The 23,905-nt window shown below is 54.7% G+C and overlaps 6 protein-coding genes across 6 annotated transcripts; all 6 read right to left on the bottom strand.

Moving 5' to 3' along the window:
• Window positions 1–71: 71 nt before the first annotated feature.
• On the bottom strand, window positions 72–3,204 carry PV07_11080 (uncharacterized protein). Its single transcript, XM_016398473.1, has 2 exons — window positions 2,594–3,204; window positions 72–2,531 (listed from the first exon to the last, which is right to left on the bottom strand). Exons 1-2 carry the CDS (start codon window positions 2,604–2,606, stop codon window positions 1,243–1,245), a joined length of 1,302 nt encoding a protein of 433 aa, XP_016243035.1. The 5' UTR covers window positions 2,607–3,204; the 3' UTR covers window positions 72–1,242.
• A 218-nt stretch (window positions 3,205–3,422) lies between these two features.
• PV07_11079 (uncharacterized protein) lies at window positions 3,423–5,511 on the bottom strand. The gene has a single exon (XM_016398472.1). The coding sequence runs from the start codon at window positions 5,252–5,254 to the stop codon at window positions 3,926–3,928; it is 1,329 nt and encodes a 442-aa protein (XP_016243034.1). The 5' UTR covers window positions 5,255–5,511; the 3' UTR covers window positions 3,423–3,925.
• A 353-nt stretch (window positions 5,512–5,864) lies between these two features.
• On the bottom strand, window positions 5,865–7,716 carry PV07_11078 (uncharacterized protein; the record flags this gene model as incomplete). The annotated part of the gene is made up of 3 exons (XM_016398471.1): window positions 5,865–6,859; window positions 6,937–7,039; window positions 7,090–7,716. The coding sequence occupies 3 exons, from the start codon at window positions 7,714–7,716 to the stop codon at window positions 5,901–5,903; spliced, it is 1,689 nt and encodes a 562-aa protein (XP_016243033.1). The 3' UTR covers window positions 5,865–5,900.
• A 301-nt stretch (window positions 7,717–8,017) lies between these two features.
• Window positions 8,018–11,866, bottom strand: PV07_11077 (uncharacterized protein). The gene is made up of 2 exons (XM_016398470.1): window positions 11,409–11,866; window positions 8,018–11,357 (listed from the first exon to the last, which is right to left on the bottom strand). The coding sequence occupies exons 1-2, from the start codon at window positions 11,805–11,807 to the stop codon at window positions 8,175–8,177; spliced, it is 3,582 nt and encodes a 1,193-aa protein (XP_016243032.1). The 5' UTR covers window positions 11,808–11,866; the 3' UTR covers window positions 8,018–8,174.
• Window positions 11,867–13,122: 1,256 nt separating this feature from the next.
• Window positions 13,123–13,524, bottom strand: PV07_11076 (uncharacterized protein; the record flags this gene model as incomplete). Its single annotated transcript, XM_016398469.1, has 3 exons — window positions 13,123–13,184; window positions 13,243–13,320; window positions 13,383–13,524. 3 exons carry the CDS (start codon window positions 13,522–13,524, stop codon window positions 13,123–13,125), a joined length of 282 nt encoding a protein of 93 aa, XP_016243031.1.
• Window positions 13,525–13,602: 78 nt separating this feature from the next.
• On the bottom strand, window positions 13,603–13,919 carry PV07_11075 (uncharacterized protein; the record flags this gene model as incomplete). Its single annotated transcript, XM_016398468.1, has 2 exons — window positions 13,603–13,805; window positions 13,868–13,919. The coding sequence occupies 2 exons, from the start codon at window positions 13,917–13,919 to the stop codon at window positions 13,603–13,605; spliced, it is 255 nt and encodes an 84-aa protein (XP_016243030.1).
• Between the last annotated feature and the right edge of the window lie 9,986 nt (window positions 13,920–23,905).

The following is a 23,905-nucleotide window of genomic DNA, read 5'->3' as shown; positions in this document are numbered from 1 at the left end:
ATCCTTGCTGCGCTGTCTCCCTCTTCCCACCCACAGTCGCGTACACATACATACGTATAGACGTGTTTACATCACGCAATGATTCGAACGATCACAACGAGGATGAGGAGGAGGAGGAGGGGCGGTCATCACTTCCCTCTCTTCCCTATTCCTTCTTCAAGCGGCCGTAACTCGAAAGGGGATGGAAACGGAGGTAATATCTGTTATCTACGTCAGTCCAGGTGCGGAGGGCCATTCGTTATATACAAGTTCGTCAACTACCCCGGTCTCCCAACGGCGGCAACAGCAACACACCGACACTGACAGACACCCCACCCGATCGGCCAGAGGGCGAGAACAGACGGTGTCGAGCGAGAGGAAATCGTTGGCCCAGTGGCCTTTTGCTGCCTCAGCGTCCGCCTGGGGGAAAACCCTTCTCAGCGTGGGCGGGGATCTCATTCGCAGCCAGCCTGGAGATAGACGAGGTACTGTAGGTCTGTAGACACATTGATCAATGCATGGATAAGCACCTGGACACGGGGGTTGGATGGATGGATGGATGGATGGATTGGGAGTAGTGGATGGGAGGAGAAAGGCTTCGACGACGCCTCGTTCGGATCTAGTTGAAGAGCCCTGGGCAGCCTAGCGAGGCAACGAGGCTCACGCGCCCACCCACGACTGACTGATTGACTGACTGACTGATCGACTCTCTGGCTAAGGCGATGATGTTGCGAATCCCGAGGCAGTCGACGTCGCAGGTCTGAAACTTGTACGACCAGGCGACCCCTTGATCGTGGATGAAACCGCCGCACGATCGACTGCTGGGTACGAACACGATAAGGCTCGCGTACAAGAAACTCTTGAAACGACGAGGCTCTCACCTGGTATGCCGAACATGATGTCGGCATGCCAGAGAATAAAACAGTCCAGAAAACATCCAAAGTGGACATCGTAGATTCAATGGCACTGCGCCTCCTTTCGAAATCATATCCATTTCTGGTGTCTGACCATCGTTTCTAATAGTAATGCCTTTCCTCTTCTCCAACTGGTGAACGGTATCCAAAGTCATGTCACATTTCCAAGAACAACAGGTTTTTGTGTATTTTTGTTTTGGTGCAGTGTCTCTCTTCCCGTCCACAGGGTCACGTCTCCGAGGCCACTGCCAGCCTCTCATATTCAATCACATAGATCGCTGTGAACAACAAATTTCAGAGATTTCAAGCGCACCGCAAGCCGAGAGCTCCGTCCAATCATCCGAGGCCATCATCCAACATGACCCAACTCGGGGAGCATTTGCTTTTCCATTGTCGAGTTCTGAATCAACGAGGGCGAGAAATTCCGAGAGTAGTTGCCATCGTCCTGGTCGTAGATGCTGACGCTGTCTCGGCTCGCTTCGTCGCTCGACTCAGGGTCGCTGTCATCTCGAAACGGCCTCTGGACGGTCCTGGAGCCGAACCGAGCTTCCTCGTCATAGTCTTCCACCACGAGGATCGGGTTCTTCTCCGAGGGGTCAGCAGCTGCGCTCTCGATGGCCTTGGGCGCCTCAGGCACGCTGTACAAATAGGTAGCCAAGAACACCAAGATCGAACCAAACAGAAAATATATCGTCGGCACAAAGTTGAAGATGAAGATCGAGGCGACGGTCGAGAGGATGATGGAGAGGGAGGTGGCGAAGCCCTTGAGGATGTTGTCGGCGTACTTGATGACCATGGCCACAATGAGGCCTCCGGCCGCCTGAATGCAGACGGTGGCAAAGACCACGGAATTGTAGCCCTGGAAAAAGCCATTCTCCAGGATCGCCTGGCCATCCCAGACCAAGGCCCCGGTGAGCGCAATGGCCAGACAGCCAATGCTCAGCTGGATGTTGCGGATCCAGATAGACGAGCTTTGGCCGTTCTTCAGCACCTTTTCGAAATAGACCCCGGCGAATCCCGAGCAAATGCAGGCAATCGCAACGGCAACAATCCCCACCACATAATTGCCCTGCTGAGGGTTAATCGCCACGGTCGACGAAGGTATCTGAACACAGGCTACTCCGGCCGTGAGGATGACCAGGGACAACCACTTTTGTGCTGACAGGCTCTGACCCAGCATCAACACCGCAAACAAGGCGGTCGTCAGGATCTTGCACTGATAGGTGACCTGGAAGGTGGCGGCATCCAAGTTTGTGGCAGCAACAAATTGAAGATTGTTCTGGAGAGTGTAGAGGACGGCGGGTACGAGGAGCTTGAAGAAGCCACTTTTGACGCTGAAGATGTCCGCCCACAGTTGCTTCAGACCGTAGCTGGTGGGATTCAGGTGAGAAGGTGCGTCGTTGGAGAGGGTGGGAAGCCGTGAGGATTGGTATTGATGCCGTTGCTCGCTGACGTGGACGCACAAGCATATTATGCATTTGAGGACTTCGGACAGCACGACCGCAGTTGAGCTCAGGTATCTCGGACCGGGCAGGATTCGGGAATATCGCATAACAAGAACGAGGGAGGAGTTTTGGACCACGAGGGTGAGGAGGGAGACGTATTTCGTGGGGATGCCATGGATGGTCGAGAGGCCGTCTGTGGTGCGAGGCTGTTAGCATGCCTGTGCCGGTCCTGGCCGGCCAGGGAATCTGACGTACCTCTGGTCGTCATGTTTTCCTTTCTAGAGAGATAATAGCGGGTATCCAAAGCTGATGATATGGCAGAGATGAACAAATAGAATAAAACGACCAGTGCGAGCAGGTAACGAGTGACTTGTTGGCTGAGTGAACGAGTGACAACCGTAAGGGTGGTGATTCTTTAAGGAGTGACCATGGGTGAATGCGAGCTCAATAGCACATCATGCAAGGGATGATGCATTTCATTATGGTGATCATGTTGTCAGAGCGGATGAGTGAGAGGGAGGCCCTCGGGAGCACAGAGAGGTCTGTGCCTGGAGGGGTGGGTGGGTGATATTAACAAGACATGTTCGAGAGCGAAGGTGGTGTGGTTGTGGAGTGGTAGGATGAATAATGTGGTGAGAAGTCAGCAGTCACTGCATCCCTTTGCGGTGGAGACGACACGATGCGAGGGCGACACGGTGGTTGGTGGGGGGGGCATCGGGGCGTCAAGGCGTCATTGTGAAATTGCAAGGGGACAGGAATGGACACGAGGGGGTTGAGGGATTCCCGACGAGATTCCTCGCTACCGAGGAGGCATTCTTCGATGCGAGGCGAGGGTGGCACAGGCGCAGTTGGTCTTGATGTTCCAGCTGTCAGCATGACATTTCTTTAGCAGAGGATCAAGTACCTCGTACTGCTACCTCCACGCACGAGCAGTAGCTGACAAGATACACGTCAGGTACCTAGAGAACAGCCCAAGCAGATCGTCAGGTACACGCCCACCTAGATTCGTGGGCGGTAGCTACATACCTAAGGTACCAAGCATCAGCCCTCCCCAGCGCCCGCATGATTGGCGCACCCTGCTCCCCCAGAACAGTAACGCGCGGCGGACGTGGCTGACCGTGTTACCGTGTTGCGGCTTGTACTACTTGTAGGCACCCGCCCAACAGGGTCGGGTGTCGCTCGCATCGGCAGCCCCTAGTTGGTTCTCCAGGTGCCCACCATGCCCCTAGCCACCGAACCGGCACGCCTAGGAGCAAATCTCGAGAGATCTAGCCCAGTTCCGTTAGGGGCGCCTTTAATTGGAAGCCTGCCACCAGCTGCGCCGTCGCCGCCGTCGGTCTTGTTTTGCACATTCCTGCTCGCAGCCCTTTCCAAATGCAAGGGTTACACCCACGGTTGACAGAATGCCCGCTCCATTATCGATTTTCCCGCGATTGGCGTATCTGTGGCTATCGATAGCTACGAGATATTCCCCGAGTCTTACTCGTACGGGTTTCCCGGCAGACCCCCTGAAGCCTCGTCTCAGATAAATCTCCCACCTGTTTCGGTCCCTGAAATGGGTCCAAGCACGCCCGAGGGTCGAGTCATTCAAGTCGCGTAGCTGAAATGGAATGATGCCAGGTGGTACGGCGGCTCGACTGGCTTGCCGGTGAAAAATGCCAACAGCCATTCCTTCAGCGACTTCTGCACATTGTACGAGCAATGCTTCATCACCCACGCATAACTCGCGGCCCGCCATATCCGCCGGCTGTGAGTCTCGCTGTGGTCGTTGACTTGAATCTGCCACATGGCGTTGTTGCAGCTTTGCCCTGCGAGCCGAAGATCTTCGATGGACTGGTGCAGGTTGTCCATGTACGTCTGCAATGACCGGAAATCGCTGGCCAGGTCCACGGTGACCATGGCCAGGGTCAGGAGGCAAGTGAGCTGGAAGATGAGCTCGAGTCGTCGTGGTTGCGTGAGTTCGGCACCTGGCGGGGGCTGCCTGGACACCAGCCCAAGCAATGTCGACCCCTCCTGGAGGTCGAAGGAGTGTATCCGTCTCTCACCGGCCTCGGGGTCAGCTTCTCGAGGACTGGGCGCGGTCAGGGCGCTGATGGTCGACAGCGACTGCCAGAACTCCCACAGCTTCTCCAGGAAGCCGTTCAGGCTGCGCACGAGCCGCTTGAGATCCGAGTTGTCCCAGATGTAGCTTTCCGGGCTCGTCCCGTAGATGCACTCGAAAAAACACATGACGCGCGACAGGAGCACCGAGTTGACCGCGAGAGGACCGCCAGTGGTCTTCAAGATCTTTCGCACCGCCTGGTAATGCATGCCCGCTGCTTCCTGAGACCCTGACCGTCGATCAAACGTCCCCAGGCTGATGATGGACGCCAGGAGGTCGTCCTTGCGGTTGGGGTTCGCCCGGCTACTCAACTGACGGACCATTTTCAGGGCCTCGCCCTTGTGCCGCACCACGGCGAGCTCGAGAGACCGTTTCTCCGTGTCGGTGGCGTATTTGTTCAGCGATATCCGGTAGAGAGCCGATCGTGCCATGATGACCTGAAAACACGCCGGAGTGGTCAGGGCGATGGAGAAGTTGCTGGCGACCGGGTGGGGACGGAGCCGTGGGCTGAATCCATACGTCGCTTTGGGGTAGTAGAGCAGGTAGAAGCTGATGAGGTGCTCCTGGAAGCGGTCGAGATTCACCGGCAACGCAGCAAAGGGATCCAGCCGGTCTGAAAACGGTCGGACGCTGTGGCGCACGATGGCCAGCAGCTTCTCCTCGCGCGTCAGGTCCTTGAAGGGTTTGGGTTCAGATTTCTCCTCCTTGCTCGATCCCTCCTGAGGCTTGTCCGGCGGAGGGACGACAGGCTTTGGTTCAATAGGCACCAGTTCCCTCTTGATCGGGACTAGAGATTTGCTGGTGGAAGACTCCATTGGGGTCCGGCACCATGTTGGTCGCGGGCGAGATGTCGATTCCTGTCACTCCGAGGCGACAAGGAGCAGAGAAGGGACGCGAGGCAGAGGCGTGAAGTCGCGGTAAAGGGCCTGCAAGCTGGTGTCCGAAATGGCGCCAGTTTGACGAACCCGGTTCGTTTAACAACCGAAATCACCTGCAGCTGGGGGTGAGATACGCGTGCCTCCCACGAGACAGGCACGTGCGGCATTTCACCGACTGTGTAGTTGTATCCGAGGCGACTGCCATGGTTTCACGGCTGATTGGTCCTCTGGAGGACGCTCGTCGATTACCCTGTACGAGTATACAAGTACACGTCGCACAAATCACACGAGGTTGTTGCTGTGCCGCGGTGAAGCAGCGACGTCATGGCACCGAAGGGGAAGTCGGAGATGCCGTTTCCGCACCGCTAAATATAGCACCATTGAGGTGTACAAGTATACCAAAGTGGAAGCCCCCATTCGAAGTTTCAAGACCGTCCAGGGGTCTGCAAACGAAATGAAGCCTTGTAGAACTCAGCATACCCGACGAGGCCAAATACTGCTCTTGAGACTGGTATATTCTACGGGGTCTAGTCTATCCTCTCTAGCCAAATACGACAACCCAAAAATCACCTCCCATCTCCCATTACAGCCTCGCCCGCTCCGGCTCGTCCCTGACCCTCAGCCCTCGGTCCTTGCCTTCTTTGTCCTTGACCTTCAGGATGCGGCGCAGCAGCTTGCCCGTCGGGCTCTTGGGTACCTGCTGCGTGAACTCGATCTCGACAAGCCACTTGTACCGCACCTTGCGCTCGCGGACGAACTGCAGCAGGCGCTTGCCCACCTCGTCGCTCTCGCGCACGCCGGCCTTCAGCACCACGTACGCCTTGGGCTTCTCGCCCGAGTACTCGTCGGGGATGCCCAGCACCGCGCAGTCCTCGACCTCGGGGTGTCCCAGCAGCAGATCCTCCAGCTCGGCCGGCGGCACCTGGAGGCCCTTGACCTTGATCATCTCCTTGATGCGGTCCTCGATGTGGATCAGCCCTTCGGCGTCAAAGTGGCCCACGTCCCCCGTGTGGAAGTAGCCGTCCTGGTCGAACGTCTCCGCCGAGGCGGCCGGGTTGTCCAGGTATCCCATCGCGATCTGGGGTCCCCTGGCGAGAATCTCCCCCGTCTCGCCCACGCCCAGTTCTTTCCCCGTCGTCAGATCAATCACTTTGGCTTCCGTGTTCGCGACCAACATCCCCCCCGTGGTCGCGTACTTGTAGTCGTAGTGCGAAGGCGGATGTGCCGAAATGCACGCCGTCGACTCTGTAGCCCCGTAACCCTGCCGGAAGCCCGTCCAGGGAAACTTCTTCTGCAGCAACGCTATGATCTCCGGCGAGATGGGGGCCGAGCCCGACGACCAACGGTCCACGTGGCGGAGGTCGAAGTCGTCGACGATCTTGTCTCGGACGAGGCGGATGATGATGGGCGGGACAAGGATGAGTTCTTGGATTTTGAATTCGCAGATGGCGCGGAGCATGGACTCCATGGTGAAGGCGGGGAGCATGACACTGTCTCCGTTCATGAAGATCGGGTACGTGCAGAACCTCACCAGGCCCGTAACTGCAAATCGTCCAGAATGCACGGGTTAGTCTCGCCCATCTTCTTTGCCCTTGTCAATATGGGGACAACACACGTACTGTGGAACAGCGGCATGACGGCCAGGATCTTGTACCGGCCGGGGGCCTGGATCTGTCTGAGCTGGTGGCACTGTGCGATGATGTTGTGGTGCGAGAGCATGACCTGTTCGCCTCGTCGGCTGTTAGCCCATTCCCTGCCACGCAATATCGTACCCAGCATCGGTTGTAAGTACTGACAGCCTTTGGCAGCCCCGTCGTCCCACTGCTAAAATTCAAATACCCGCAGACGTCCTTGTTCGTCTTGCCTCGTGGTACCCGGTACGGCGGATCGGGAGTATACTTCTCGCCGCGCCTCATGAGATCTTGGATGCTGATGCAGCCCTCCGCCTTGCCTTCCAGCAGGAAGACGTGGTGGCGCGGGATGCCGACGTTTCGAGCCGCCGCCAATGCCACGTCCAGGGACGTGGGCAGCGTCACAAGAAACCTAGACTTTGCGATCTTCAGGGCGTAGGTCATCTCCTCGGCCGTGTAGGCCGGAGAGGCGCCGTTGACTCTTCCACCTGCCCGGATAACAGCCCACATGGCAATCGGGTACCAGATGGTGTTGGTGCTGAACAGCGAGATCGTCTCGCCGGGCTGGAATCCATACTCCTTGACCCAGGCGGTGCTCAGTTGAGTGGCCGCGGTCTTGACGGCCGCCCAATCCAGGCGTTCCTTGGTGACGGCATTGACATACCCGGCCAGCGGCTCCCGGGGCGTCTTGTACAGCGGCGAGAACTCCTTCGTCTCAAAGACCCATTCCCACGTCGTGATGTCTTCGGGGACTGTTTCCAAGACCATGATAATTTAGCCATTGTACCCCGGGGACTCTCGAGTGGAGAGTGCAAAGTGGGAGGGAACCGATGACTTACTCTCTACCCGCGGATGAGGAGACTTGAACAACACCATGGTTCAAAACACCAGCGACTCGCAATGCCAACTCCGTACACCACGGTACAAGAACACTGGAGAGTGAATCAAAAAGATCAAGAGAGCAAAGAGATGTGCGACCGGCTATCTCGGCCATGTTTGCCGGGTTATGGGTAGAGAGCAGAGAATGGGGTGGGGAGCAGCGCAGGCAAAGTGGAAGCGCGATGCGGAGAAACGAAAGAGCAAAGAAGACCTCGGCACAGCAGCGGTTCAGTTGCCAGGCCTTGGGGACAACGGCGACGCATTCTACCTACATACCCATGATTCTGTTGGTCAACTCCCATCCTGGAGCAGTCAGAAGACCGTGGTTGGCACCTTGATTTACTGCTTCAAGCCCCGACGGCTGTTGACTCGCCCGTGCTGGCAGGGCGTCCAGTCATACCGACACCGGAGTCGATCCTCCTTCCCTCGGCAAAGCCATCCATATCCAGCTCCTTTGCCCTTTTCACGAACATACGGAAATCAACCTTGGGTCCGTCTTGCCAATTGCCTGCCTCGTCCTGTTTGCGGGCAGCGGGCATGTTTTCGCCACTGACGATGCACAACACCGTCATGCCCCGACTGTACTTCAATCCGCTCAGCAGCTTGGGCGTGATGAGGAAGTATTGACTGCCGCCGTCGTCCGCGGCGATGTCGACCATCCTGCCGTGCACCATGCGTTCATTCCGTGGATCCATGCCCTGGTTGATCTCGTCGACCACTCGGAAGGGCGCCCGGTTCAGGCTTTGCAGCGCCATCAGGTAGAAGATGGTGCTGACTGCTCTTTCGCCGCCAGACTGGCGGTGGCTGTCCAGAAGACTCAGCGGCTCTTGTTCGCGGAACTTGACGCTGATGTGGATGGCCCAGTTGGCAAAGTCGAGCCCGTTTTCCATTCCGCCGTTCTCCTCGGTGCAGTCGGCGGGACTGTCAGATGACGCCTTGTGCACGGCAACCTGCCCAGCACATCCAATCCGCGCAAAGGAATCGGAGAAGGCGTCGTTGATCTTGCCCACAATTTCCTCCAGTCGAGGTTCCCACTGCGCCCGGATCGTTCCAATCGCGTGTCTGAACTCCTCCCGTTGTCGATTGGCATCTTGAACTTTGCTCCTCAACTTCTCAATCGTCTTGGCTCGTTCCTCGAATTCTGCGATGATACCGGCATTACCGCCCTCGGTCAACTCGAGTTTGGCCTTCTCGGCGTCGATCTCGGCGTCCAGATTCTCTTCCGTTTTGACCGTCTGGACGATGTGATCGATGAGGTCGACCAGGCTGCTGTCACCTTCCTCTTGAACCTTTTCACTTTCTGCCCTCAGTTGCAAAGCAACCTTGCGCAAATTCTTGGCTCGATCACGCTCTTCGGTGAAGAATTCGTTGGCGGTATTTCGCTCGGCCTCCCTCTCATCGATGCCTCGGAGTATATGATCATTGTGCGCCTTCAACACGTCAAAATCCGATTTGGCCTCGAGGTGGAAGATCTCTGCTTCGAGCAAGCGGGCGGTCTTCGACTTGACGTTTCTCGTGGCCTGTACAAAGTCGAGAACGGCTTCCGTTTTGTCCAACAGAGCGGCATCGTACCGGTCGTTGAGCTCGTTCAACCGGGCCCTGACTCCGCCCAATGCTTCGTTCAAAATGCGGATCTTATCCTCGTGGCTTTGGATCTTGGGATCCAGAGCATTCCATTCTGAGAGCGCCTGTTGTTTTGCGGCCTTCTCTCTCTGCTTGGCGTCAATCTCCCTGTGGATGAGCGTTTGATTCTCCTCGACTTGCTCGATCTCTTTGTCAATGTCTTTGGACTCAGACTTGAACATTGCGTGCTCGCCTTTCACTTCGTTCATCTGTCGTTGTAAGGCAGCCTTTCTTCCCATATCCACCGGCTGTTCCGTCCACATCCTGGCTTGACGCATGTCGTGGACCCTGGCGGACGTCCCAGCTGCCCCATACTCCGCACGTCGGAGGAAGTGGTAGATCTTTCTCCCCGCGGCGTAACTCTGTATGGGAGTCCTTGCCACATCATCATGCTGTTGTTGACTAAGCTCTCTGGAGCTGATCGCACACCTGTGTAGGGCTCTTTCATAGCAGAGTTGGGCCAAGACGGTCGGCGGGCCTTGCAAATGTTCCAAAGCCCAGCTGCTCAACCCGAATCGCTCCATTTCTTCTCCCGTCAGTGGTGGACGGAATTGCTCCAGGCTATCAGTGGTGCACTCGCGGAGGCTTACGTCGTGGAGCTTGAGACCTTGGAACAGCTGGCGTTGGAGCAGAGTGAAATCGGCCTTGTTCTGGACCGTGATGAACTTGAAGTCGCTGGTCTGCAGGAAAGACTCGACCACATCAGCCATGCGTGGGTCTTTGAGCGAGCATTCCACAATCGGAGGTCCGTAGACATGCGCGGTGAATTCACTGCGGTGATCTTGAATCCACTTCCATGCCTTCAAGGTGTCCCGTGACAAGTTCTCCAGTTTCCCTTCCTGCTGACCGACTTGGGTTTCCAGTCCTGCCAGCTGGCCCTTCAATGCTTGAAACTGTTTGACTGACCTGTCGGCGCGGTCTCCCAATTCTGCCTTCCGTGACTCCAGGTCGCTTTTCTGGTCGTCCAGCGCCCGCAGACGAGTCCTCAGGTCCTGTATCTCGCCGTTCATGGCCCGAGAGTCGAACGCCTCTGGGACCTCTGCTTTCTTCCGTTTCAGGTCTTGTAGCTTCATCTGTTCTCGTTGTAGCTTCGCTCTATTCTCGGGGACGCTCTTCTTCTCTGCTTGGATTTCGTTGTTCAAGTCGTTTATTACACCTTGTCTTTCCTCGACGACCCTAGCTTTCCGCTCACAATCTTTGGCACTTGCCCCCAGCTCCTTCTCACAGGCTGCTTTGAACGCCCGTGCCTTGACCTCGTAGTCTTTCTTAGCGTCGAGGCTTCGCAGGACAGGAGCAGCCGCGGTCCTGAGGCGTTTGATCTCGTCTCCTAGGTCCGCCATTCTCTGCTTCGCGATCAGGAAGTTTTCCTTGGCTTTGTGGTAATGAACTAGCGGCCGGAATTTCTCCAAGCCCGCAAGTCTCTTTTTGACCGTGGCTCTCTCCCTCATCCGCTCCACCTCTGCGTGTTGCATTGCTTGTCTGCTCTCCAGGTTTGCGAGTTGTTCTTGGGCATCCCTGTCATCCGTCATGACATCGCTCTGAGAGCTGCGGAGCTTCTTCAAATCCTCGTGCATCTTGATCATTTCTGCTCCGGCCACGGCCCGCTGCGTGCTGGTGAGGAGCTCAATGGGACTCATCTGAGCAAATTCGACGACCTTGTCCTGGGGCAGAAATTGGCAGAGATTGTCGATCTGAATGTTGAACGAGTTCGCCAGCTGCTTGACGGCGAGACCCGAAGACACGGCCCCGTTCACGAAGAATTTCGATTTGTTGCCCTCTCTTTGTATCACTCTTGTGATGACAATATTCTTGCGGAGTTTGAGCGTTCGCTGCAGTTCGATCTCGATGATGGCCTCCCGAGAGCCGTGCTTGACGAATTCCGCGGGTTCTTTTGCGCGCCCGAGATACTAGCATGCGTCAGTGAAATGGTCGGACGAAGCACTTGATGCACGACTCACGCTGGGAGGCCACCCGAGCCCAAGACAAATGGCACAAACGAGCGTACTTTTTCCAGTGCCATTCGGCCCGATGACCATGTTCAAATTTGGCCCCGGAAAGAACTCGGCGGAGGTATAGGTGACAAAATTCTTAAGTTTGACCCGGACAATGGCACCAGGGTGGTGGCCTGTCGCGCGAGCGTTTTCGTCTTTGCCTCCATCGGCCACGACATGCGTTTTGCGCATATTTAGGACCGCAGGGGCTGGCTGCGTAGGTGACTCGTCCTCATCCTCGACGGCGTTGGCATGTCTTCGTATGCGTTTGCTGTCGTTGGGGGCGGTGGAGGAAGGCGTGTTTGGCCGCGACTCATCGTCGTCAGAGTCGGGAGCTCTGGACCGTCGTGCGGATCGAGGAGCCATGAGAGACGTTGTTCCAATCTCGACTGAGGATGTCGGCTCACGCGCGGGGAGACAGCAAGGCGTTGTAAAGGCAGCCAGGCGGCTTCAACAGACGCGGTTGCGCAGCGCGCGACGCGACTCATGTGACCGTCGAGGGGTACCAAGAAGTGCCCCACTAGCTTCTCGGCCCATAGCCTTAGAAAAGCGCTAGCGGCCCCTTTATTTCATTACCTTCGGTATGTCTTCTTTTTCAATGTTTTTAATGCTATGGATACTGTGAATGAGTCGTCTATCCGTTGTTCCCCTCAGCATCAATATCCTCAGTCTCCCTGTACTGAGAAGAATTCCTGTGTGAGAAGATGGATTCTTAGGGCCCTGAATGACCGACCTCAGCCTTGCTAGATGCAATAGAAAGTCCCAACACAAGAAAGGGTGGCTTCGCTTCGATCATCACGTTCAGAGACTCACCGGCGATCTTGTAGCCGTGTCCATTTGTTAACCGTGTCTCGCCAAGCAGCTCGAACATTGAGTCATCCAGATTATATCGAACAAGAACTCAGCCGTTGAGTCGCTAAGCTGTCGACCAAACTGCTGGAGCCATCGTTTTCTCTCCAGAGAACTTGTTTGGTGAATGCCTTGATATGCTATGGCAATAAGAATGCGACCTGGCGCGGTCAGGGTCGACGTCTTTCTGTTGATTGACAGCAGGTCTGGCCTCCCCATTTGCTCGGTTTCTGTTTGCCGCCGCAACGATGTCCCAACCATTGAATGATATACAAGGGAGCATCCATGTCGACTATTTCCAGATGATGAACAGGAATCCCGAGGGTGACGAAACATGCCTCGGCCGCTACATGTGCTCCAATACGAAAGAAAGCCGCTAGGTAGGATTTGAATTTGCATTATATCAAAAGTGGACGGAGTCATTAAGCAGCTGAGCCAGCAGTCAAATTATGTGTGACGTGTGGTTGGAGCCATTGCCAGATGCGAATCAGAGCATGTATAAAGCGAGATTCTTCAAGCTAATCAGACTAGACCGTATTTCTCTCTCGATACATGATAGAGTACTAACACTATTTCCTCTTTACTAGATCATAATGAATCCGCCATTGGCACAGGCCACGTTCGCCGTCATCCATCTCGATTGTTCTTCGCAAAGAAATGCAACAATTGGCGCAACGTCTTCCACACTCCCTTTCCTTGGTGCAGCAGGTGTGCCTTAAATAAAGGCAGCGAAGGTACCATCGCCTTCTGTTTGACTCCATCTGCTCCCGTTCATCGTCAGTACTGCTTCAATCTATTCTTTGGGGGGATGGGCTTTGGCGTAAGAAGAATCTCACAAGTCTGTCTGCACCGGGCCTGGATTGACAGCATTGACAGTGACTTTGTGCTTTTGACCTGTTGCGAAAATTAGTCTCTTGACGCTCAATATACTCCACGAGCAGCCTCAACCTACCAAGGTGGATCGCCATCGATCTCGTCAGAGATTCGAGCGCTGCTTTGGTGGCGCTATAGAGGTGGGTTTCCGGCCACACTTTTTCAAGGTCGCAGCAGCCTTCGTGGAGGGAGTTTGTAGAGTTTTCGTCCTCAACTTACCGATCCTGGCAAGCACGGAGCTGACATTGACTATGCGACCACCCTCCCTCAAATACGGTACAGCTTCCTTCACTAGGGACAGAGGAAATCCAACGTTTGTGGTAAACAGTTTATCATATCGATCGATGTTGATGTCGCTCATCGCCACGTCAGGCCGATCGGCTGCTTTGCTGTATAAGTCATCCCCGACTCCGGCATTATTGACGATGATATCAATGCCTCAGTCGAAGCATTTCAAGGTTTCTTTCACGGTTTGTGCTGGAGCTTCTGCCGACATGCAGTCAGCCTTGAAAGCTACCGCTTTTCCTTCTGCTGCTTCAATATCCAAAACAACCTTTGCAGCGCAGTCAGGAGACGACTTGTAGGTTATGAGGACTGAAGCTCCGCGGCTGGCCAACTCCTTGGCTATACCGGCACCGATGCCTACTGCTGAGTTAGTTGTGAATGGAATAATATAGGGTGACGACGGAATAATCGATACGTACCTCTGGAGCCCCCGGTAACAATAGCAACTTTGCCTGTCAGACTACCTGCCATCCTGCAATCTTTGTGGTTTATACAACTAGCAGCGCTGCTCTAGCTCGTCCGAGCCGACCGCAGTATTTATACCGCCTTTGTTGGTGAACTTGCTCGCCATGCCACGTAGCTCACACTAACATCAAAGTTCGCATGTTTTTGGGCAGGAGATCTCCCCAAGAGTCGTTATCGCTAGTTGGTGGTCAGTTACAGCCCTTCCAATTGAGGGCTTTGTAGGATGCCCTTATCTTTTCAGCTCGTTTGATAGAGTGTATGAGGAGATAGAAGATTCAGTCACTCCCTGAGCAGAAACTCCACCTCCTCTGTCTCGTTGTGAGAAAGACCGCTGGCAGGAGTCTAAGCGAAGCTAGGAGTTTGTTGACCACAATCTCAGGTTCGACGATCGCGATCAGTTGGGGCTGTTCCGCGCCTGCTTCATGTAACTCATGTCTTCGGTGTTCACTTGGAATGATTTCAAAGTTCAAGCAAGAACCAGTTGCTTCCAACGTAAAGGCAGTGTACAAATAGAGTTCAACTATGAGGATAGCCGAAGAAAACAAGACTACGACCTCCCGTGGGGACGTACAATAGTCAGTAGAGATCAGGAGGCTCCACTTACTTGACTCTTTAACAGCACAGACATCGGGTAGCCTACCTAACTCAACACTGATAGAGCTGTTTCAGCTCCTATCAACTTCGCACCTTATCACTGGTCAGCTGCCGAAGTCTATTCATCGCGAACGGCTGACGCGTCGAATAGAAATGGACGTCCGGAAAGCCCAGTCTACACCTCCGAACGACTTATGCAGTAGTTGACCTTCGTAGCCAATGCTAATGTAAACGTTCACCAAGGTCGTGGTTGGCTTTCCAAATTCGCATAGACAAGAGATGAACACTGAAAGTGTCTACGTGATAACACACAGCTGTGCCAACATAAATTGCATTTTCACCGGCAGTGCACACCGAAATGCTTCAACACCCTTCATGATCGACAGAAGGACACAATATCCAACGGACAGACGCAAGTGGAGCCTCTATACCACAACCACTCCAGATACAGTACTAGAGGACTGTCAACCGCTTCTCTGGCAGTTCTTTCTAGGCTAGTGTGAAGTGGGTGGCTACGTCTAGGATCTCGAGTTAAGCAGGATTTAGTGCGTGCCGCGTCAACACCGTTTGCCGACGAATCTATCTTGTGAATCACAACCTCCTCGAAAATAGCGAAGCTTGATTCCGTCCTAGTGATATCAGCATGCAGGAGAAGACCGGCACTTGAGAAACGACGTCTGCAGCACACGCTGCTTCTCATTGACATCGTAATTCTTATCCAATGCCACTCCCATTAGCGGCGTAGGCCTTTATGTGCTGTGATTCATACCTTTCTGCGGATCAATGTCTCTACTCGTCCAAGATCGACGTTCGTTCTAATATGTTCGGTCACCAGGTCACCACTAATAAGGCTAACGTAGAAAAACCAGCAAGGTTATCAGTTTGAAACGGCTACCGGCAAATAGAATCTTAAATTCTTTGTCGAGGTCTAGACTAGAAGATCGAACCAGCTAAATGCTCGCACAAATGAACATGACAAGTTGGGATTTGGTTAATTGGTTCGTTCGGTGCTCTGGTGATAGGGGCCGGACCCGAGGAGTGATCGGCTACACAATAGTGTTATATCGTAAGTCGGACAAGCGGATTGCGCTCTGAACGCGTTCATTGGCAGACAGATAGAAGTGCAGTCTCAAGCTTGCCAAGGGGACTCCAAGTACTATAAGAGTTCAAAGTGTTAAATACAAGGGTTTCGACCAGACTCCTGCCAACCCAGATACCCTTCTTTCGATATCTTGCAGCGACTGCCCTCCCTTCACAATATCTTAACACCATCCAGCCATATTCGACAAATATCCGTTCTGCGCCACCCCTCTGTACTCGAAATGGCGGTCGTTCACGACTTGCAGTTCGGACCTCGCAACAGCACCGGGACTTGGACTCCGTTTGAATTCGACCACCCCATTCATGGCCCTCAGGCCAAGGGTGAGTTGGTGGTTATCCGCAGCGGCGGCACCTCTGGGACTCTCTTGTCAGGTCCTTGGCGCACCGGCCATGGGATGCCGGGACGCAACGACAACGGCACTTGTGATATTGTGTATTCAGCCCCGATTGGCGACGAAAACATTGTCTTCTTGGAAGGCTCCACCGACGTCACGGTCATGAGCACTGGCAAAAAGTACAAGCTCGAAGCAGGCGATATTATGAGCCATCCAAAGGATCTTGACCTTACGTAGAACATCAAAACACCCTTTCTCAAGAAGTTTTGGGTGATTTGGGACTCTCCTACCCCGGCTACGAAAGGCGACGACCTCTATATCGGTAATATCAGTGACAACCCGAAGGAGTGGACTCCATACAGCTGGACTGAGCCAGTGGAAGGTCCCCAGACAGCTGGGGAGCTCACCGTCATCCGGGGTACCGGTTCCACCGGTACCATGATGTGCGGGCTCTGGCGCACAGGCGTGGGCATCGTAGGCTGCAAGCCCGACGGGTCCTGTGTATTCCCATATACTTTACCCTTGGGCGACGAAACAATCCTGGTGCTCGAAGGCCATATAACAATTGTTGAGGAGAAGAGTGGGAAAGTACACAAGTTCAAGGCTGGAGATATCTTCGCTCTACCATCTGGCCTCAAGGTCACCTGGACTTCCGAGGCGCCCTTCGTGAAAAAGTACTGGGTCATCACAAACGCCAACCACCCAAGTGAGCAAGAGCAAGATAGACCAGCTCCAATGTTCTTGGTAGACATGTGGTGGCTTTGAGTATATGAGGGGAAAGGTGGTCTGCTTCGTGCTACACAGTGGGATAGTTCACACGCAGTTGAGGCAGCTGTCGTGTTTATCAGTGCAGGAAGGCTTGGAGCGCACATAGACAGCTATCTCCAGTCGACTACAGGGCTTTTGCTATACCTTAGGCGTTCACTTGGTACAAACCGATGCGACCTAGGCTGAAAATACATCAAAGTGATAACTATTTGATTGACATCGTCCATCAATACACTGGGAGCCAGCCGTAGTTGAATATCCACGGTTCCGTGGAGAAGGCGTCACTTTGAAACTCAGATGGTTTATACTAGAAATTAGCCTATCCGTAACCCTCATTCTGAAGCTATGCTTATTACCATTCTGCTTGAATTCTAACTTCGCTTCCAAGGAGAATCGTCTCATCAACAAGGTATCTGATGTACGGAATCATCAGGTTTGCCACTATCGCCGACATTCGTATTAGAAACTCCACTACCTGAGGATTGAACACCTAACCTGTGTTGTTCCCTGCACCTGCTGGTTCGAATGAAGTAACCCGGTGTGCATTGGTATCGTTGCCAGTTATATCCGAGCTCTGCTTCGGTTCGGAAATCAGTCTTCCTTATCTCCCACCAATAGCCAGCTCCGGTATCTCTGGCATCCCAAGCAGTCCGCCCAAGCTGGATCCTGTTCAAGAAGTCGAAATCAAGACTGGGTGGCCGGATTGCAGTACTCTATTGGCTTATACTGCAGCTACAAGCGTGCCCCAACAATGACGATTGTCGGAGCATTACACGAGACCGAGCTCCAGCCGAGGGCGAATGTTCGATGTTTTGCATTTCTGGACTGGCCCTCGCCAACATGCTGTCCACCAAAGCCTGGGGGTGTACCTCACACGAATTCAGCGATGTTAATCCCTGCAGAATCTTGACACGCTGATTGGGCGGCGACCCAATTAGGCTTAGGCGGCATTTTCTCCGCATGCAAGAGCGGGACCGTGGCCAAGCGCACCCCACTTCCAAACGAGACATGCGATAGGATCCCCGTCGATCCCAGCTGCCATTCAGCGATAGAGGCGGAGTCTATTGGTGCCGAGTCCCAAAAACTGGGGCATTCCTATCAGTCGGTACTGGCAACCAAGGTAAGTGACCACGAGGTGGTGCACGAGGCTTATCTATCTCAGGACTCGTCTCAATGTCTTTGGTTGAGGGGACCGTGGGCGCAACGGGAACCCCTCTAAAAGTAATCCGTGACCCCTTACTCGACCGTTCTCAAGTATCGATGGCCTCCCGGATCTTTATAACCGACTGGTGCTGGGTCTCGTACTTCAGCTGGGGTCGCAAGCCAAACATCTCCCATCCCAGAACTGCGACGGAACTTTCTACTTCTGCCCTCCAATTAAGCCTCGATTCGCCGTCATGCCTATCTATCTCTCTATGCAGCGGGTGCGCTTCTCCAGCCCCGACGCCTACGAGAAGTTCAAAGTCCTCTTCGCGGACACTCGTCGTCATCTGATGACGCTACCTGGTTTCCTCCATCTAACCTGGTGGGAGCATCCAGACGACCGGAGCTGGTACAACGAATGCAGCTTCTGGACGAGCCGCGGCGCGCTCTATGACTGGCACAAGAACGTCTACCACAAATACTGCAAGACCTGGGCCGCCAACGGCGCGATCATGGAGGATATCATCACCAACTTCGAGCTGGTCGGCACCCGACTCCTCCGCATTTGCCCTGTTTGCAATCTGGCGCAGGACAAGAAGTATGACCTGGCGCAGGAGCAGGCCGTTCTCCGCGAACAGTGTCCCCAGTGCGGATTCCATTTCCCCGTGCTGGAGGAGACCCCATCAAGTTTTGCAGTCTTCAAGGATGCCGTGGTCGGAACAGAGAGCGGAGGTGAAAATCAGGAGGGCGAGACCAGTATTCCCCCGGGCAAATGACGGTTTGGGTTGGCATAGCAAAGCTCAGTGTGCGTTTGCTCCCGGTGCACCACGAGATATAATTGTCAGGGTGCTCATTACCACCGCGAATTTCCTCGTGCAGTATACGTTACTACGCCTGAAGCAGCCTTGCGATCACAAAATGTTGAAGAATGTTAAGACTTGCGCTCGCCCTCGTCGTGTGTTGGCCGACATGTGCCATGATGTAGTGTCATATGGCTGGTTCCGACACTAAAGCTGAAGCACATCAGCCAGAGTCAGCCCTCTCTTAACTTTCGTGGACGCCAACATTAAGTCTCATCTTGCCACGTTTAATAATGCAATTTGCCTTATGTGTACCACGGTGGAAATGAGAGTCCATGTGACTATCACTGTGTGCTGTTTATTTGTATGGGTAATCGACCTGGATATCGCCAACCTTAGGGATGTGGAGTAGGCAGACTGGCGACTACAATCCACTTGTTGAGAGATCTATTCTAACTGCGTACGCGTATCATCTCCCCTCATTTCCTTCCTGCTTTGGCATCTTCTGACTGAAAGCGCCGCACCAGAGGTAGAAGTGGGAATGAGGAAGCAGATGCTCTGTGGAGTGTTGAACTGGCCAGACCCTTCCATTGGTTCTGCCTTCTACTGTCTCCCGTTGACATCCTTTCTATACGCCGGACGACCTTAGCGAGTCGTCTTCCGATATCAGAGTCCACCGCTCGGACGGCCTGACAGATGGTGGAGAACCGAACATTCCGGCTCACGTTAGCCGGGGATAACTCCACATGCAACAATTGACGCCACTTCCCCAGACATCCGCCTGGAGACCCATGTCCGTTCACGACCGCTGGTACCCGACTGACTGCGCCGGAGATCACTCGTACCAACATGTCAACTCTCGCACATAAAAGGACGAACACAAAACCCTCTAATTTTCGTACCTACGCGGAGGGAGCTCTCATCGAGGTAAGAGTGAACCCTGGAGGGATCGACAAATCTAAACGATGGCCGACGCAAACGACAACAAAATCAAGACCGTGAGCAGGCCAAACGGAACCCGTTCCTTCAACGGCGTCAATCACCTCAAGCTGGCCACCAGTGACATTTGGCGGTGCCACGACTTCTACACCCAGATCCTCCCCTTCACCCCGCTGCCGCAGTTTCACCACTACACGCCGGACCATCAGCTTTTCGCGGTCATGTTCGAGCACGCCCCCACGAAGCTCGTCGTCGAGGCGCGGTACGAGCCCAACCAGGCCAAGCTCCAGGAAGGCTGGGACCCCGTGACGTGGGGCGTCGGCACCCGCCAGGATCTCGAGGAGTGGGCTGCGTGGCTGGACGCGAACGGGGTCCCGCGCAGCAAGATTCTGGTCGGGGTCAAGGGATGGTGGCTAGCCTGTGAGGATCCCGACAAGAAACACATCCGGCTTTATGTGGATGACGAGGAGCACGAGTGGACGGATCATCCAGAGAGGGACGAGTACTGGTTGAGGAATCTCGTGGCGGATCCAAAGTATGTTGTAAAAGACCTGAAGCCAGGTGCTCCCTGACCTGTCGAGGCGCTTAGAGAGCATCCAAGATTCCTACGAAACCATTTGGACTGTTTGTTTTTGAGAACGAGTATGTCATCTGCGAGGTGTGGCGCAGCCACTCATTGACTTGTTGATGATGCACGTCTTTGGCCGTTTTGCTATCGGCCATAGTGGACGAGTCGCGTAAGCTTATGTATCCTCACGAATTGATAACTCAGAGTTCTCTACACCAGCTAGGTACACAGGGTCTTCGGAAACCTCCAGCGGCAACTATCCGACTAGAATAGAGCCCTGGTAAATGTAAGGAGAAAGCCGATCGGAACCGCGACAGACATGCAACGTTCCCCTTGTTCGTGCGCGGTACCTCTGTCACGCCCCGTTCCCTCCACCCTACAAGGTATATATAAAGTCAGGATGGTGATCGCCCAGCTTCTTGATCTGTTCTCCCAAAGGCAGGTGCTCCACGCCACGGAGCAGTTCGGCTCGCCGGTCGATCTTGGCTCGGTTCAGGTGCTTCAGGTAGAACACCTGTGCCAGGCCCAAGACCAACGTCGCCGCCAGGAAAGCGGTGTTGGCGCTGGTCGCAGGTAGATACCTCGGGGCGTGCTTGGACGGGTAGATCCACACCCCGAGGATCCCGCCCGAGTTGCCTACCATGAAACCCATCGCCACCACGGCCGCGCGCTTGCCGTAGGGGGCGGTGTTGTTGGGGATCCAGGCCAACACCGCCGGAGTGCACGCGTAGACCCCCCCGATCAGGAAGAACAGGGCCGGGTATCGGATGCCGAGAGAGGTGCCCGAGAAATTGAGGATGCAGCCCAGGATCCCCAGTGCCGCAGTCGCGATGAGGACCATGCCGCGCTGGCGATAGTGGTCTGACACGGCACCCGCCACCATCGTGGTGAGAAATGCGAACATGAATGGCGGGACGGTCAGAAGTTGGGTGACGGTTCTGCTGTAGCCGAACGTCAACACGACCGACGGGGTGAACTGTGAAGATTTATGGTCAGCGTAGATCGGCAGCTGTTGACCGAGACGAAGTGGCTCTCAGAGAAACAAGGGGGTGCGGTTCTCCCAGGAGAAGGCAACTCACATATGCGACGCCCTGAGCAACGACACTCACAGCGAACGACATGATCAGAACATTGATGACGTGGGGGTCTCTCAGGCAGGCGATAATATCTTTCAAGGAAACTTTGCTGTCTTCAGTGGTCTTTTGATCGGCAGCTATGCGCTTGACGTAGTAGTCCTTCTGCTCTGGTGTGAAGGTGAGAACGTCTCGCGGGGTGCTGGGCATGATCCAAAGTGTGCCAAATCCGAAGAGGACAGTGACCAGTCCCTCAAGTAAGAAGATCCATCGCCATCCGGCAAGGGATGCGACACCGTCCATCTGCTCGATGGCGGCCGCCAGAAGGCCTCCAAACGCACCGGCGATGGATGCCGCGCCGTATAGCAGTCCGATCCGCTTCTGTATCTCGTCTCGTCGGTAGAATTCAGAAAGAATCACGACATAGCCGGGGAACAGTCCGCCTTCGCACAAGCCGATGAAGAATCTACAGGCGATGAAGCCGGCGTAGTTCTGGACAAGGCTCTCCAAAGTGCACACCAAGCCCCAGGCCATGCAGAGGCCGGGAAGCATCCAGCGCGGACCTATCTTTTTGAGAACGAAATTGGACGGGATCTCGATCAAAATGTACGGAATGAAGGTGACGACCAACGCTGCGATAAGTCAGTGCAGGCAGACGAATGCGGCGGAAGAGCCACGAACCGAGCTGATATTCGTGATCCGTCAAGCCGAGGTCCTTCTGCAGACCAGCAACTCTCGCATTGCCCACATTGGCACGGTCGAGCAGCAGAAGGACAAAGGTGGTGAACAATATAGGCTGCAGCAGGAGATCGAGTCTCAGGACCGTCATGCGGTCCATCTTCGCATCGAAATGGAAGCCGAAGCTCCCTCCCTCGAGATGCATGTCATTGGAAACAATGTCCACCTGTTCTTCTGGGACGATTTTTTCGAGCATATTGTCCTGGTTTGTTGCTTCCACAGGCTTAGGGGAAACCATCAAGTTGGAGGCTATCGTAAATGTAGAAGAGTCCACAAGTTTGGAAGCGTTAGGGGCCTCGCGAATTCCCTTGCGTTGTTAGTTGCCCGATGGATGTCGTGCAACAACCGATTCTTCACGGAGTGTTAAGTAGTTTGAAGCATCGTCGTCCACTCTCGGTTGATGCTTTGTGTGCGGAGGCCATTCCGCGCGCTTCTGAGAAGACTTGGGCACGACGACGATAGAAGAGCTTCCAAGTTTGCCTGGAGTTCATCATTGCGGTTTGGATGAAAGTGGAAATTACCGCATGTGTGAAATGTCCGTGCTAAAACTGTGGGGAACTATGGGGAACCCCAGCCTTTCGTCCTGCAAGGCCCGCTCAGGGCAAAGGCCGAGGTAGCCGAAGACGTACCTCGTACGGAGTAATCACAACTCGAATCGCCATGAGGCCGCTTAGGGATGATGTGGACGGCCCCCGGAGCTCGGAGGGGATTCCCGCAAGGACTCGCAGCCGGGAGCGGATTATGGGGTCTTCAGATGGCTCCTCACAGTTTTGCAGCAGGCCTAGAATCTCGCTTCATGCACGAGTGTGGGAATATCCCGTGTGAAATAAAAGAAGGAACCTAGGGAAGGCAAGGCGTGGCATGGCCGAAAATACGCCCGAACAATCCTCTGAGCGAAGCAACAAATGCCTCCTTATAGAGACGAAAGATCCTATCCGAAGCAGGTCACAACTGTAAATTCCGTCCAGGGTACGGCCAGCATGACAAGATTCACGCTCGCGACGCTCCAGACTTCGGCTGGGCCCAAGGCAGCCATTGGCCTGGGTGACAGCTACTACCCGCTGTCTGAAGTCTCGAGCGAACTCCGCCACGCCAGCGTCAAGTCCTTGCTGGAGGATTGGTCCGCCTCGTTCCCAGTTCTAGAAGCTCTCGCTGACGACATTGCCTCTGGGCGCGTCGCCGATGTTCGCGCCGTCCCCTCCACAAAGGCCGATCTCCTCACGCCGATCATCTGGCCGAACAAATTCATCTGCGTGGGCGCCAACTATGTCGGCCATCTCAAGGAGATGGGGTTGAGCACCACCAAGTGGAAGACCATGCCCTTCTTCCTCAGCCCTCCGACCACCTGTCTGGTTGGACCGGGAGAGACTGTGGAAATTCCGAAAATGACCAAAGAATTCGACTGGGAGCTCGAGCTCGCCATGGTGGTCGGCAAACGGCTTCGCAACGCCACAGTAGAAGAGGCAAGCGGCGCCATCGCAGCGTACACCATCGGATTAGATCTCTCGTGTCGAGATCTGACGTTGGTCGGCGGCGACATCCCCGTGGACCTTGTCCGCGGCAAGGCCCAGGACACCATGGCGCCATGTGGCCCTTTCATCCTGCCAGCGAAATTCTTGCCGGACGTCACGAATCTCAAGCTCACCCTCGACGTGAATGGAAAGCAGATGATGAACTCCACCACCAATGAGATGCTGTACTCATGCGAAGAGATGCTGGCGACCATCAGTGAATACGTCACATTGGAGCCAGGTGACTTGATCTTCACGGGTTCCCCGTCTGGATCGGCTGGCGTTCATGGAGGCTGCTGGTTGAAACCTGGAGACGAGATCCATGCGGAGATTGCAGGTATCGGGGCATTGGACGTCCGCATGAAGCGGGGCTGAATGTATGTAGGGAGAGGTGGACAACATCTTGGTATGCCCGACACCTG

Source organism: Cladophialophora immunda (genome assembly GCF_000835495.1).
Source record: "Cladophialophora immunda strain CBS 83496 unplaced genomic scaffold supercont1.7, whole genome shotgun sequence".
Lineage (NCBI taxonomy): Eukaryota > Fungi > Ascomycota > Eurotiomycetes > Chaetothyriales > Herpotrichiellaceae > Cladophialophora > Cladophialophora immunda.
The sequence above is the reverse complement of the archived record's forward strand: the minus strand, read 5'-3'. Positions and strand labels throughout refer to the sequence as shown.

What these genes read in the sequence shown, in the direction of transcription:
- PV07_11079 (XM_016398472.1), bottom strand. Translation starts at nt 5,254, where the DNA reads ATGGAGTCTTCCACCAGCAAATCTCTAGTCCCGATCAAGAGGGAACTG.
- PV07_11077 (XM_016398470.1), bottom strand. Translation starts at nt 11,807, where the DNA reads ATGGCTCCTCGATCCGCACGACGGTCCAGAGCTCCCGACTCTGACGAC. An exon ending in GGCTCGGGTGGCCTCCCAGC is followed by an intron (nt 11,358 to 11,408) that starts GTGAGTCGTGCA and finishes GACGCATGCTAG; the next exon opens with TATCTCGGGCGCGCAAAAGA.